We start from the raw sequence: 16,160 nt of genomic DNA, 5'->3' as shown, positions 1-16,160 counted from the left end.
TAAAGTTTACAACCCCTGTCTAGTAATGTTCTGTATTGTGTTTTATGTTTTGTGTCGACCCCAGGAAGAGTAGCTGCTGCTTTCGCAACAGCTAAGGAGGATCCTAATAAAATACCTAACACACATACACAGCAGAGGAAACAAAGAGTTCTCCATCAGCAGGCTGTACTACATCTAACCATAACACCTCTCCCCCTTATTCTCAGATAAAGGAGTTCTCCATCAGCAGGCTACATGACTTCAGTCTGACCTACATGGAGGATGGCTGTGTCCACTGGGGTTACTACCCCGTCTCTAAGGACTCCTCCTCACCCACAGAAACTATCTTCAGGGAGGGCAAGGTAACTACACCCTGTGGGGGGGGGGGACCTCACCCTGTGTGGGGGGGGGGGACCTCACCCTGTGTGGGGGGAGGGGGGGGGGGGGCCTCACCCTGTGTGGGGGGAGGGGGGCCTCACCCTGTGTGGGGGGGAGGGGGCCTCACCCTGTGTGGGGGGGGGGGCCCTCACCCTGTGTGGGGGGGGGGGCCTCACCCTGTGTGGGGGGCCTCACCCTGTGTGGGGGGGGGGGGGACCTCACCCTGTGTGGGGGAGGGGGGACCTCACCCTGTGTGGGGGGAGGGGGGACCTCACCCTGTGTGGGGGAGGGGGGGACCTCACCCTGTGTGGGGGGAGGGGGGACCTCACCCTGTGTGGGGGGAGGGGGGACCTCACCCTGTGTGGGGGGAGGGGGGAACCTCACCCTGTGTGGGGGAGGGGGGACCTCACCCTGTGTGGGGGGAGGGGGGACCTCACCCTGTGTGGGGGGGGGGGACCTCACCCTGTGTGGGGGAGGGGGACCTCACCCTGTGTGGGGGGGGGGGACCTCACCCTGTGTGGGGGGGGGGACTCACCCTGTGTGGGGGAGGGACCTCACCCTGTGTGGGGGAGGGGGGACCTCACCCTGTGTGGGGGGAGGGGGGACCCTCACCCTGTGTGGGGGGAGGGGGGGGACCTCACACTGTTTGGGGGGACCTCACACTGTGTGGGGGAGGGGGGACCTCACCCTGTGTGGGGGGGGGGGGACCTCACCCTGTGTGGGGGGAGGGGGGACCTCACACTGTGTGGGGGGAGGGGGGACTTCACACTGTGTGGGGGGAGGGGGACTTCACACTGTGGGGGGAGGGGGACTTCACACTGTGGGGGGGAGGGGGACTTCACACTGTGGGGGGAGGGGGACTTCACACTGTGTGGGGGGAGGGGGACTTCACACTGTGTGGGGGGAGGGGGACTTCACACTGTGTGGGGGGAGGGGGGACTTCACACTGTGTGGGGGAGGGGGTCAGCCTGGTGCTCACATTGTTAAACATAATATTGTCAGTGTACACACTGTGTGTGTGTAACGAGTGCTTGTCTCTCTCCAGGCTCCTCTGGTGTTCCAGAGCGCTGTCTCTCCACCATCGGTGGGTCTTCTGTGGGTGGAGATGCTGCGTTTTTATTCGCTGGAGTTCAACATGACGGAGTGTGTCATCAGCGTGCGCACCAGCCTCGTCTTATCACGGGACGCCAAGGACTGGCCCAAGAAACGCATTGCCGTGGAGGGTACAAACTTTGACCTTTTTACCATTCACCTCTCAAACCATCAAACTCCACTACCAAACATGTTCTAGCATTGGTATCTATTTTTCATGGTCCTTGGAACCGGATAACCTGTGGGGGTGTTTCAGCCTGACCAACCAGCAGCCTAGTGTAGTTACATGTGTCATGTTCTCCAGGGAGGCCAGATTGAGGGCGGCAGGGTAGCCTAGTGGTTAGAGCGCTGGTCTAGTAACCGGAAGGTTGTAAGTTCAAATCCCCGAGCTGGCAAGGTACAAATCTGTCATTGAAAATAAGAATTTGTTCTTAACTGGAGGTCCTATATTTTCACTCTTAAGGCGTTGGCAGACAGCGTGAGGCGGATGGGGTGCTCAGTCCCCTCCTGTACTCCCTATTCACTCATGACTGCACGGCCAGGCACGACTCCAACACCATCATTAAGTTTGCTCAAAAGGGGCGGCAGGGTAGCCTAGTGGTTAGAGTGTTGGACTAGTAACCGAAAGGTTGCAAGTTCGAATCTCCGAGTTGACAAGGTACAAATCTGTCGTTCTGCCCCTGAACAAGGCAGTTTACCCACTGTTCCTAGGCCATCATCGAAAATAAGAATTTGTTCTTAACCTCTGGGATATGTGGGACGGTCGCGTCCCAACTGGCCAACATCCAGTGACAATGCAGAGCGCCAAATTTAAATAAATTACTATAAAAATTTAACTTTCATGAAATCACATTCAATATACCAAATTAAAGTTACACTTGTTGTGAATCCAGCCAACGTGTCAGATTTCAAAAATGCTTTACGGTGAAAGCAAACAATCTGAGGATAGCACCCTTAGCACTCCAATATGTCCCATAAACAGCACAAATGGTCCTTTTGTTTGATTAATTCCGTCCATATATATCCAAAACGTCAATTTATTTGGTGCGTCAATTTACTCGCGCAACATGACTACAAAAGTTACCTTAAAACTTGTTAGGGAGGATGTTCCGTTGTGGGGATCAAATCAGCGGATATTTTAGAGCGTCACTGATCGTTTTAAATTAAAATTCAAACTTTCATGAAAACACACAAACAAGGTATTGAATTAAAGCTACACTCGTTGTGAATCTAGCCACCGAGTCAGATTTGTAAAATGCTTTTCGGCGAAAGCATGAGAAGCTATTATCTGATAGCATGTAACACCCCAAAAGACCCGTAGAGGATGTAAACAAAAATAATTAGCATAGTCGGCGCTACACAAACCGCACAATAAAATATAAAACATTCATTACCTTTGACCATCTTCTTTCTTGGCACTCCTTGATGTCCCATAATCAATACTGGGTCTTTTTTGGATTAAATCGGTCCATATATAGCCTAGATATCGATCTATGAAGACTGTGTGGAAAACGGAAAAAATAGCGTTTCATAACGTAACGTCATTTTTTAAAAGTTAAAAAGTCGACGATAAACTTTCACAAAACACTTGAAATACCTTTCTAATGCAACTTTAGGTATTACTACACGTCAATAAGCTATAAAAATCATCAGTGGGCGATGTAAATTCGATAGCCTGCCGTGTGGAAAAATGTCCGGAAAAAAGACAGACAATGCCTCGGGTCGGTGGTCGGAGAGAATCGGTTCCCTTTGGTCGGATCTACCAAGAATCAATTCAGATTCAAATGAGGAGACTCTATAGATCCTGTGGAAGCTGTAGGTACTGCAAGCTCGGCCCCATATATTACGGTTCACCTTTAACAATTCATGGGAGTGGCGCATGGATATTTTTTTCCATCTCCAGTGATCAGATTTTCCTGCGCTTTTCGATGAAACAGACGTTCTGTTATAGTCACAGCCGTGATTTAAACAGTTTTAGAAACGTCTGAGTGTTTTCTATCCACACATACTAATCATATGCATATACTATATTCCTGGAATGAGTAGCAGGGCGCTGAAATGTTGCGCGATTTTTAACAAAAAGCTGCGAAAATTTCATCCCAAACAGGTTTTAAGCTTTGTCCAAACATTTCAAACTTGTAGGAAAGGAAACCTGTTGTATTCAGCGCATGTGTCAAATAACATCTGATATGATTTGAAGTAAGTATGTTAATATCAAACTCCTCAGACCTTAATCACATTGAGAACTTGTGGTCAATCCTCAAGAGGCTGGTGGACAAACAAAACCCCACAAATTCTGACAAACTCCAAGCAATGATTATGCAAGAATGGGCTGCCATCAGTCAGGATGTGGCCCAGAAGTTAATTGACAGCATGCCAGGGCGGATTGCAGAGGTCTTGAAAAAGAAGGGTCAACACTGCAAATATTGACTCTTTGCATCAACTTCATGTAATTGTCAATAAAAGCCTTTGACACTTATGAAATGCTTGTAATTATACTTCAGTATTCCATAGTAATATCTGACAAAAATATCTAAAGATACTGGGCAGCAAATTTTGCGAAAATTTATATTTGTGTCATTCTCAACTTTTAGTATTTTTTAAATGTTTTTATTTTTATTTCACCTTTATTTAACCAGGTAGGCCAGTCTAGAATAAGTTCTCATTTGCAACTGCGACCTGGCCAAGATAAAACAAAGCAGTTCGACAGAAACAACACAGAGTTACACATGGGATAAACAAAACACAGTCAATAGAACAAAAAGAAAACAAAGTCTATATACAGTGTGTGCAAATGAGGTAAGTTAAGGGAGTTAAGGCAATAAATAGGCCATGGTGGCGAAGTAATTACAATATAGCAATTAAAACGCTGGAATGGTAGATGTGCAGAAGATGAATGTGCAAGTAGAGATACTGGGGTGCAAAGGAGCAAGATAAATAAATAAATAAATACAATATGGGGATGAGGTAGTTGGATGGGCTATTTACAGATGGGCTGTGTACAGGTGCAGTAATCTGTGAGCTGCTCTGACAGCTGGTGCTTAAAGCTAGTGAGGGAGATATGAGTCGCCAGCTTCAGTGATTTTTGCAGTTCGTTCCAGTCATTGGCAGCAGAGAACTGGAAGGAAAGACGACCAAAGGAGGAATTGGTTTTGGGGGTGACCAGTGAGATATACCTGCTGGAGCGGGTGCTACAGGTGGGTGTTACTATGGTGACCAGTGAGCTGAGATAAGGCGGGGCTTTACCTAGCAGAGACTTGTAGATAACCTGTAGCCAGTGGGTTTGGCGACAAGTATGAAGCGAGGGCCAACCAACGAGAGCGTACAGGTCGCAGTGTTGGGTAGTATATGGGGCTTTGGTTACAAAACGGATGGCACTGTGATAGACTGCATCCAGTTTGATGACATCACCGAAGTCTAGGATCGGTAGGATGGTCAGTTTTACGAGGGTATGTTTGGCAGCATGAGTGAAGGATGCTTTGTTGCAATATTGGAAGCCAATTCTAGATTTAATTGTGGATTGTAGATGCTTAATGTGAGTCTGGAAGGAGAGTTAACAGTCTAACGAGACACCTAGGTATTTGTAGTTGTCCACATATTCTAAGTCAGAACCGTCCAGTGTAATGATGCTAGTCGGGCGAGCAGGTGCGGGCAGTGATTGGTTGAAGAGCATGCATTTAGTTTTACTTGTGTTTAAGAGCAGTTGGAGGCCACGGAAGGAGAGTTGTATGGCATTGAAGCTCGTTTGGAGGTTAGTTAACACAGTGTCCAAAGAAGGGCCAGAAGTATACAGAATGGTGTCGTCTGCGTAGAGGTGGATCAGAGAATCACTAGCAGCAAGAGCGACATCATTGATGTATACAGAGAAGAGAGTCGGCCCGAGGATTAAACCCTGTGGCACCCCCATAGAGACTGCCAGAGGTCCGGACAACAGGCCCTCTGATTTGACAAACGGAACTCTATCAGAGAAGTAGTTGGTAAACCAGGCGAGGCAATCATGAGAAACCAAGGCTGCCGAGTGCCAATAAGAATGTGGTGATTGTCAGAGTCGAAAGCCTTGGCCGGGTTGATGAATACGGCTGCACAGTAATGTCTCTTATCGATGGCGGTTATGATGTCGTTTAGGACATTGAGCGTGGCTGCACCCATGACCAGCTCTGAAACCAGATTGCATAGCGGAGAAGGTACGGTGGGATTCGAAATGGTCGGTAATCTGTTTGTTAACTTGGCTTTCGAAGACCTTAGAAAGACAGGGAATGATAGTTGTAGGTCTGTAGCAGTTTGGGTCTAGAGTGTCTCCCCCTTTGAAGAGGGGGATGACCGCGGCAGCTTTCCAATCTTTGAGAATCTCAGACTATCAGAGAGAGAGGTTGAACAGTGCGGTAATAGGGGTTTCAACAATTTCGGCAGAAATTTTTAGAAAGAGAGGATCCAGATTGTCTAGCCCGGCTGATTTGTAGGGGTCCAGATTTTGCAGCTCTTTCAGATCATCAGCAATCTGGATTTGGGTAAAGGAGAAATGGTGGGGGCATTGGCGGTTTGCTGTGGAGGGTGCCGGGCAGTTGACCGGGGTAGGGGAAGTCCTGATGATATTCCAGTCAGATGTTGAGCTAGCTAGCTCACTCAAGGGCTCCGGCTGTTAGCCAGGTAGCTAGCTATAACTAGCTGGCTAGAAGCATGAAGTTAGAAGCTCATGTTGAACGGAGTCTGACCTCAGCAGGAGCAGTTGACTGAAATGAAGCTCATACCAAAATAACTTTGCTTTACAGAGAGTAGTGAGACAGACCGTGTTGGGTCAGGCTGCAATGAAGGAGACAGAGGTTCTACACAGAGAGAGGAAGCTTTGAAGCAAGCAGGGAGAGGTTCTACACAGAGACGAAGCATTGAAGCAAGCAGGGAGAGACGTTCTACACAGAGAGCAAGCATTGAAGCAAGCAGGGAGAGAGGTTCTACACAGAGCGAGGAAGCATTGAAGCAAGCAGGGAGAGAGGTTCTACACAGAGACGAAGCATTGAAGCAAGCAGGGAGTGAGGTTCTACACAGAGAGACGAAGCATTGAAGCAAGCAGGGAGAGAGGTTCTACACAGAGAGACGAAGCATTGAAGCAAGCAGGGAGAGAGGTTCTACACAGAGAGAGGAAGCAAGCAGGGAGAGAGGTTAGTAGCACACTGGTTCCCAAACTTGGCGTCCGGGACCCATGTTGGGTCCTCTGAGAGAATCTTTCATCTTAATCTTGTTTCTCTTTAAATGGGTAAAGAATACAACATTTTAGAGTCCACTAAGGGCCTTTTACACTGTCAGAATTCCCTTTCATGTCATTATGTCCTGTGTTGGGACTGCCTGTGGGACTTAACTTGTTATGGGCAGGTGGGACGGTAGCGTGGGAGGGTAGGCCAACATCCTGTGAAATTGCAGAGCGCGAAATTCAAACTACAGTATTATAAATATTTAACCTTCATTAAATCACAAGTGTAATACACTAAAATAAAATGGTGTCCTCGGTGTTTCGCCTGCCATATCAGTTCTGTTATACTCACAGACATAATTTCAATATTTTTTAGAAACTTTAGAGTTTTCTAACCAAATATAACCAATTATATGCATATCCTAGCTTCTGGGCCTGAGTAACATGCAGTTTTTTTTGGGCACGCTCTTCATCTGGACGTTAGAATACTGCCCCTTATCCAAGAGAGGTTAACATTTTGTGAATATATAAATATATAATATATAGAGAAGTTTTTCTATTAACATGTACGCTGAACAACATTTTTACGTTCAAAGATTTGACTGCATTACAGTTCATTAAAAAAAAAAAACAGTCAACATCAGTACTGACTTACCGTGTGGAACAACACTACAAACTAGTGGATTTGGCTATTTCAGCCTCACCCTTTGCTGACAGGTGTATAAAATCGAACACACCGCCATGCAATCTCCATAGACAAACATTGGCAGTAGGATAGCCTTACTGAAGAGCTCGGTGACTTTCAACGAGGCATCGTCATAGGATCCCACCTTCCCAACAAGTCAGTTCATCAAATTTCGGCCCCGTTCAACTTTTTAAGTGCTGTTATTGTGAAGTGTAAACGTCTATGAGCAACAACTACTCAGCCGTGAAGTGGTAGGCCACAAAAGCTCACAGAACAAGACAGCAGAGTGCTAAAGTGCGTAGCGAGTAAAAAAAATATATATTCTTGGTTGCGTCACTCACTACCGAGTTCCAAACTGCCTCTGCACAATAACTGTTCGTCGGGAGCTTAATTAAATGGTTTTCCATGGCCGAGCAGCCGCACACAAGCCTTAGATCACCACGTGCAATACCAAGCGTGGGCTGGAGTGGTGTAAACCAAGCGTGGGCTGGAGTGGTGTAAACCAAGCGTTGTCTGGAGTGGTGTAAACCAAGCGTGGCTGGAGTGGTGTAAACCAAGCGTGGGCTGGAGTGGTGTAAACCAAGCGTGGGCTGGAGTGGTGTAAACCAAGCGTGGGCTGGAGTGGTGTAAACCAAGCGTGGGCTGGAGTGGTGTAAACCAAGCGTGGGCTGGAGTGGTGTAAACCAAGCGTGGGCTGGAGTGGTGTAAACCAAGCGTGGGCTGGAGTGGTGTAAACCAAGCGTGGGCTGGAGTGGTGTAAACCAAGCGTGGGCTGGAGTGGTGTAAACCAAGCGTGGGCTGGAGTGGTGTAAACCAAGCGTGGGCTGGAGTGGTGTAAAGCTTGCTGCCATCAGACTCTGGAGCAGTGGAAACGTGTTCTCTGGGGTCATGAATCACACTTCAGAAAAAGGGGGGGGACCAACTCCATATTAATGCCCGTGGTTTTGGAATGAAATGTTGGGCGAGCAGGTGTCCATACACTTTTGATCATGTTGTGTGTGTGTGTGTGTGTGTGGTAAATAAGTAGTGTTATCGAGTAGAATTTGTCATGTAGTGATGAATAGTAAGTGAATAGTTTTTTTCCATGCGGTTGTGGTGATATACTGCCATCTGGTGGTGATTAGAAAAACAGCATAATATGAAATATTACAAATTGATGGTCCTTCAAAAATAAATATTAGTACTTGAAAAAGTACTATAAAGTCCTTAAATTTGACTTGCCACTGTCTGTACAGTTTGCATTTTAGCTAACTCTAACCCTTTTCCTAACCTGATATAGTAATTCTCCTAACCTGCGTCATTTCTCCTAACCTGCGTCAATTCTCCTAACTTGCTACCTCAGTTCTCCTAACCTGCTACGTCAGTTCTCCTAACCTGCTACCTCAGTTCTCCTAACCTGCTACCTCAGTTCTCCTAACCTGCTACCTCAGTTCTCCTAACCCGCTACCTCAGTTCTCCTAACCCGCTACCTCAGTTCTCCTAACCCGCTACCTCAGTTCTCCTAACCCGCTACCTCAGTTCTCCTAACCCGCTACCTCAGTTCTCCTAACCCGCTACCTCAGTTCTCCTAACCCGCTACCTCAGTTCTCCTAACCCGCTACGTCAGTTCTCCTAACCCGCTACGTCAGTTCTCCTAACCCGCTACCTCAGTTCTCCTAACCCGCTACCTCAGTTCTCCTAACCCGCTACCTCAGTTCTCCTAACCTGCTACCTCAGTTCTCCTAACCTGCTACCTCAGTTCTCCTAACCTGCTACCTCAGTTCTCCTAACCTGCTACCTCAGTTCTCCTAACCTGCTACCTCAGTTCTCCTAACCTGCTACCTCAGTTCTCCTAACCTGCTACCTCAGTTCTCCTAACCTGCTACCTCAGTTCTCCTAACCCGCTACCTCAGTTCTCCTAACCTGCTACCTCAGTTCTCCTAACCTGCTACCTCAGTTCTCCTAACCTGCTACCTCAGTTCTCCTAACCTGCTACGTCAGTTCTCCTAACCTGCTACCTCATTTCTCCTAACCTGCTACAAAAGGTGCATCCCTCCTTGCCATGACCGGCTGGCCTAATTACAATGTTCATGCCTAGGATACATTACATTAGAGAGGCATAGATTACATTTAAAAACAGCTCTGTGTAATTTAATAATTAAAACGTTAATAAAAGTAGCCTATGGGACAGGTCGTTCGCAAATTGTATTATACAAATATTGTATTTTTAAGTTTATGACTGGGTAGGCAACTTGTTCTTCTAGGCTTAACTATTTTGTCTGTTTTTAAATGATATTAATGTATGATTTATAAGAGGAGTAAAGATACAATGTCTTGCTCTTCAATTAAACCCTAATTTCTACTGTTGAAATGGATTCCAACAGTGTAACTGTGGTTTTGAGCATCGTGGGTGGAAGTCCTAATATGGATGTCCGGTCAATTTCTCAAATGTCCGTTAAATTTAAATTATTTCGGGTCCCGGTGACAAATATTCCTCACGGAAGTCCTCTCCAGCACGTACAGCATGACCGGCTAACTTTCCCACTCTGGGACTTTTTAACAATAAAAATCATTGTTTTCTAATTGTTTAGTTTTTTGGATTAAAAATTTGTGTTGCATGGAAATACGGTGTAGCCCGTGTTGACTAGAGGGACCGGTGGCGTAGACTAGGGGGACCGGTGGCGTAGACTAGGGGGACCGGTGGCGTAGACTAGGGGGACCGGTGGCGTAAAAACCGGTGGCGTATAGGGGACCGGTGGCGTTTGGCGTCTAGGGGACCGGTGGCGTGACTAGGGGACCGGTTAGACTAGGGGACCGGTGGCGTTAGGGGACCGGTGGCGTAACTAGGGGACCGGTGGCGTAGACTAGGGGACCGGTGGCGTTAGGGGACCGGTGGCGTAGACTAGGGGACCGGTGGCGTAGACTAGGGGACCGGTGGCGTAGACTAGGGGACCGGTGGCGTAGACTAGGGGACCGGTGGCGTAGACTAGGGGACCGGTGGGGTAGACTAGGGGACCGGTGGGGTAGACTAGGGGGACCGGTGGCGTAGACTAGGGGACCGGTGGCGTAGACTAGGGGACCGGTGGCGTAGACTAGGGGACCGGTGGCGTAGACTAGGGGGACCGGTGGCGTAGACTAGGGGGACCGGTGGCGTAGACTAGGGGACCGGTGGCGTAGACTAGGGGGACCGGTGGCGTAGACTAGGGGGCCGGTGGGGTAGACTAGGGGGACCGGTGGCGTAGACTAGGGGGACCGGTGGCGTAGACTAGGGGGACCGGTGGCGTAGACTAGGGGGACCGGTGGCGTAGACTAGGGGGCCGGTGGGGTAGACTAGGGGGACCGGTGGCGTAGACTAGGGGGACCGGTGGCGTAGACTAGGGGGACCGGTGGCGTAGACTAGGGGACCGGTGGGGTAGACTAGGGGGACCGGTGGGGTAGACTAGGGGGCCGGTGGGGTAGACTAGGGGGCCCGGTGGCGTAGACTAGGGGGACCGGTGGCGTAGACTAGGGGGACCGGTGGGGTAGACTAGGGGGACCGGTGGGGTAGACTAGGGGGCCGGTGGCGTAGACTAGGGGGACCGGTGGCGTAGACTAGGGGGACCGGTGGCGTAGACTAGGGGGACCGGTGGTGAACTCAACAGGGATCTTGTGATATTCAGCTGTCTGAAAAGCCCTTTAATGTTAAACCTGTGTCAGCGGTTACCAGGTAGACTTTGTAAAGGGAAACACTGTTGTTTAGCACTGCAAATCATAATACTCGAGTTCTGATTTTGAGACGAGATTTAATTGTGTGTTTTAGATCCGTTTGCTGTGAAGAGGAACGTGGCTCGTACATTGAACAGCCAACAGATGTACGAGTACATCCTCCACTGCCTCAAATCGACCTACAAGTACTTCGCCCTGCCCCTCAGCCTTCCATCAGCCAACCACAAGATGGCAGGGCCTCGAGGAGCTAATTATAAGCAAGGGCCTCGTCAGAAGGCTCTGAGTGACGTGAGCCGTGTCCAATCAGGGTTGAGCAGTCTCAAACTGGAGTCTCAGGCAGCCAATGGGCAGAAAGGAGAGGCGGGCTTTAAGCAGGACTCTGACTGTATGGTGGAGGAAGAGGAGGAGAGCCCTTCAGACTCTGATAACGAAGGAGAGAAAGAAGATGAGGATTTGGGGAAGAACAGCCTATCGGAGGAGGAAGAGGAGGATGAAGAGCTAGATGAGGAAGTATATCCCAGACATCACCTAGACAGTGTGAACACGGAGGATGAAGAGCTGTTCCCATTGGACGAGGTCTCGGAGGAGCTTCTCTCAGACGAGGAGGGGCCAGACCTAGACACTCCCAGTTCATTGGACGAGGAGGAGGTAGCCTCACCCAAACAGGATGTGCTTGACAACAAGACCGAGGGGGCCAGTGGTCTCTGCTATGGCTTCATCAGACAGGCCTTCACCCGTGGAAAGGTAGGTAGATATGAGAGCATGTGATCAAAACTCAACGAGGTATAACCAATGAAATATACAGGACACAACAACATGCTTGAAGTACAGTACCAGTCGAAAGTTTGGACACACCTACTCATTCAAGGGTTTTAGAACACCTACTCATTCAAGGGTTTTAGAACACCTACTCATTCCAGGGTTTTAGAACACCTACTCGTTCCAGGGTTTTAGAACACCTACTCGTTCCAGGGTTTTAGAACACCTACTCGTTCCAGGGTTTTAGAACACCTACTCGTTCCAGGGTTTTAGAACGCCTACTCATTCCAGGGTTTTAGAACGCCTACTCATTCCAGGGTTTTAGAACGCCTACTCGTTCCAGGGTTTTAGAACGCCTACTCGTTCCAGGGTTTTAGAACGCCTACTGTTCCAGGGTTTTAGAACGCCTACTCGTTCCAGGGTTTTAGAACGCCTACTCGTTCCAGGGTTTTAGAACGCCTACTCGTTCCAGGGTTTTAGAACGCCTTTCCAGGGTTTTAGAACGCCTACTCGTTCCAGGGTTTTAGAACGCCTACTCGTTCCAGGGTTTTAGAACGCCTACTCGTTCCAGGGTTTTAGAACGCCTACTCGTTCCAGGGTTTTAGAACGCCTACTCGTTCCAGGGTTTTTCTTTATTTTGTTACTATTTTCTACTTTGTAGAATAATAGTGAAGACATCAAAACTATGAAATGACACATATAGAATCATGTAGTAACCAAAAAAAAGTGTTAAACTAAATCAAAAATTATTTTAAATGAGATTATTCAAAGTTTTCCACAGTCTTGACATTCTCTCAACCAGCTTCATAAGGTAGTCACCTGGAATGCATTTCAACTAACATGTGTGCCTTGTAAAAAGTTACTTTCTTAATGCGTTTGACCCAGTCGTGTTGTGACAAGGTAGGGGTGGTAAACAGGAGATAGGGTTGGTATACAGAAGATAGGGGAGGTATACAGAAGATAGGGTTGGTATACAGAAGATAGGGTTGGTATACAGGAGATAGGGTTGGTATACAGGAGATAGGGGTGGTATACAGGAGATAGGGGTGGTATACAGGAGATAGGGGTGGTATACAGAAGATAGGGTTGGTATACAGAAGATAGGGGAGGTATACAGAAGATAGGGGAGGTATACAGAAGATAGGGTTGGTATACAGAAGATAGGGTTGGTATACAGGAGATAGGGTTGGTATACAGGAGATAGGGGTGGTATACAGGAGATAGGGGTGGTATACAGGAGATAGGGGTGGTATACAGGAGATAGGGGTGGTATACAGGAGATAGGGGTGGTATACAGGAGATAGGGGTGGTATACAGGAGATAGGGGGTGGTATACAGGAGATAGGGGTGGTATACAGGAGATAGGGGTGGTATACAGGAGATAGGGGTGGTATACAGGAGATAGGGGGTGGTATACAGGAGATAGGGGTGGTATACAGGAGATAGGGGGTGGTATACAGGAGATAGGGGGTGGTATACAGGAGATAGGGGTGGTATACAGGAGATAGGGGGTATACAGGAGATAGGGGGTGGTATACAGGAGATAGGGGGTGGTATACAGGAGATAGGGGGTGGTATACAGGAGATAGGGGGTGGTATACAGGAGATAGGGGGTGGTATACAGGAGATAGGGGGTGGTATACAGGAGATAGGGGGTGGTATACAGGAGATAGGGGGTGGTATACAGGAGATGGCCCTATTTGGTAAAAGACCCAAGTCCATATTTTTGCAAGAACAGCTCAAATCAGCAAAGACATGAAGCTCAGTCAATCCGGAAAATGTAACGAACTGTGAAAGTTAAAGTGCAGTCGCAAAAACCATCAAGCGCTATGATGAAACTGGCCCTCATGAGGACCGCCGCAGGAAAAGAAGACCCAGAGTTACCTCTGCTGCTGAGGATACGTTCATTAGAGTTAACTGCACCTCAGATTGCAGCCCAAATAAATGCTTCACAGAGTTCAAGTAACAGACACATTCCAACATCAACTATTCAGAGGAGACTGCTTGAATCAGGCCTTCATGGTCGAATTGCTGCAAAGAAACCACTACTAAAGGACACCAGTAATAAGAAGAGACTTGCTTTGGCCAAGAAACACGAGCAATGGACATCAGTCTGAGTCCAAATTTGAGAGTTTTGGTTCCAACCGCCCTGTCTTTGTGAGAGACAGAGTAGGTGAACGAATGATCTCTGCATGTGTGGTTCCATGAAGCATGGAGGAGGAGGTGTGATGTGTGGGGGTGCATTGCTGGTGACACGGTCTGTGATTTATTTAGAATTCAAGGCACACTTAACCCGGCATGGCTACCATAGCATTCTGCAACGATACACCATCCCATCTGGTTTGGGCTGAGTGGGACACATTTTGTTTTTCAACAGGACAATGACTCAATACACCTCCAGACTGTTCAAGGGCTATTTGAACAAGGAGAGTGATGGAGTGATGCATCAGATGACCTGGCCTCCACAATCACCCCCCCCCCCTCAACCCAATTGAGATGGTTTGGGATCGCAGAGTTGGACCACAGAGTGAAGGAAAAGCAGGCAATAAGTGCTAAGCATATGTGGGAACTGCTTCGAAACTGTTGGAAAATCATTCCAGGTGAAGCTGGTTGAGAGAATGCCAAGAGTGTGCAAAGCTGTCAAGGCAAAGGGTGGCAACTTAGAATCTCAAAATGTTAAATATATTTTGATTTAATGATGATTCCATATGTGTTATTTCATAGTTTTGATGTCTTCACTATTATTCTACAATATAGTAAAAATAACGAAAAACCGAAGACTAAGTAGTTGTCAGTCTCTAATCCTGTGTGTGTGTCAGTCTAACCCGGTGTGTGTGTCAGTCCCATAGTGTCAGTCTCTAACCCTGTGTGTCAGTCTCTAACCCTGTGTGTGTGTGTGTGTGTGTGTCAGTCAGTCCCATACAGTGTCAGTCTCTAATCCTGAGTGTGTGTCAGTCCCATAAACAGTCAGTCTCTAACCCTGTGTGTCAGTCTCTAACCCTGTGTGTGTGTGTGTGTCAGTCTCTAACCCTGTGTGTTTGTGTGTCAGTCTCTAACCCTGTGTGTTTGTGTGTCAGTCTCTAACCCTGTGTGTTTGTGTGTGTGTCAGTCTCTAACCCTGTGTGTGTGTGTGTGTGTGTGTGTCAGTCTCTAACCCTGTGTGTGTGTGTGTGTGTCAGTCTCTAACCCTGTGTGTGTCAGTCTCTAACCCTGTGTGTGTGTGTGTGTGTCAGTCTCTAACCCTGTGTGTGTCAGTCTCTAACCCTGTGTGTGTGTGTCAGTCTCTAACCCTGTGTGTGTGTGTCAGTCTCTAATCCTGTGTGTGTGTCAGTCTAACCCGGTGTGTGTGTCAGTCCCATAGTGTCAGTCTCTAACCCTGTGTGTCAGTCTCTAACCCTGTGTGTGTGTGTGTGTGTGTGTCAGTCAGTCCCATACAGTGTCAGTCTCTAATCCTGAGTGTGTGTCAGTCCCATAAACAGTCAGTCTCTAACCCTGTGTGTCAGTCTCTAACCCTGTGTGTGTGTGTGTCAGTCTCTAACCCTGTGTGTTTGTGTGTCAGTCTCTAACCCTGTGTGTTTGTGTGTGTGTCAGTCTCTAACCCTGTGTGTGTGTGTGTGTGTGTCAGTCTCTAACCCTGTGTGTGTGTGTGTCAGTCTCTAACCCTGTGTGTGTCAGTCTCTAACCCTGTGTGTGTGTGTGTGTGTCTCTAACCCTGTGTGTGTCAGTCTCTAACCCTGTGTGTGTGTGTCAGTCTCTAACCCTGTGTGTGTGTGTCAGTCTCTAACCCTGTGTGTGTGTGTCAGTCTCTAACCCTGTGTGTGTGTGTCAGTCTCTAACCCTGTGTGTGTGTGTCAGTCTCTAACCCTGTGTGTGTGTGTCAGTCTCTAACCCTGTGTGTGTGTGTCAGTCTCTAACCCTGTGTGTGTGTGTCAGTCTCTAACCCTGTGTGTGTGTGTCAGTCTCTAACCCTGTGTGTGTGTGTCAGTCTCTAACCCTGTGTGTGTGTGTCAGTCTCTAACCCTGTGTGCGTGTGTCAGTCTCTAACCCTGTGTGCGTGTGTCAGTCTCTAACCCTGTGTGCGTGTGTGTGTCAGTCTCTAACCCTGTGTGCGTGTGTGTGTCAGTCTCTAACCCTGTGTGCGTGTGTGTGTCAGTCTCTAACCCTGTGTGCGTGTGTGTGTCAGTCTCTAACCCTGTGTGCGTGTGTGTGTCAGTCTCTAACCCTGTGTGCGTGTGTGTGTCAGTCTCTAACCCTGTGTGCGTGTGTGTGTGTCAGTCTCTAACCCTGTGTGCGTGTGTGTGTCAGTCGCTAACCCTGTGTGCGTGTGTGTGTCAGTCGCTAACCCTGTGTGCGTGTGTGTGTCAGTCGCTAACCCTGTGTGCGTGTGTGTGTCAGTCG

At 48.2% G+C, this 16,160-nt stretch overlaps 1 protein-coding gene across 1 annotated transcript in view; it reads left to right on the top strand.

The window, feature by feature from the left end:
* tut7 (terminal uridylyl transferase 7) overlaps positions 1–16,160 on the top strand; it is a 48,943-nt gene that overhangs the window by 12,977 nt on the left and 19,806 nt on the right. The window contains 3 exon segments of the mRNA XM_042331193.1: positions 207–341; positions 1,403–1,580; positions 11,098–11,747. Of these exon segments, the coding sequence (XP_042187127.1) occupies positions 207–341; positions 1,403–1,580; positions 11,098–11,747 (963 nt within the window).

This window comes from Oncorhynchus tshawytscha, linkage group LG12 (assembly GCF_018296145.1).
Source record: "Oncorhynchus tshawytscha isolate Ot180627B linkage group LG12, Otsh_v2.0, whole genome shotgun sequence".
Classification (NCBI taxonomy): Eukaryota; Metazoa; Chordata; class Actinopteri; order Salmoniformes; family Salmonidae; genus Oncorhynchus; species Oncorhynchus tshawytscha.
This window is presented reverse-complemented; position numbering and strand designations above follow the sequence as displayed.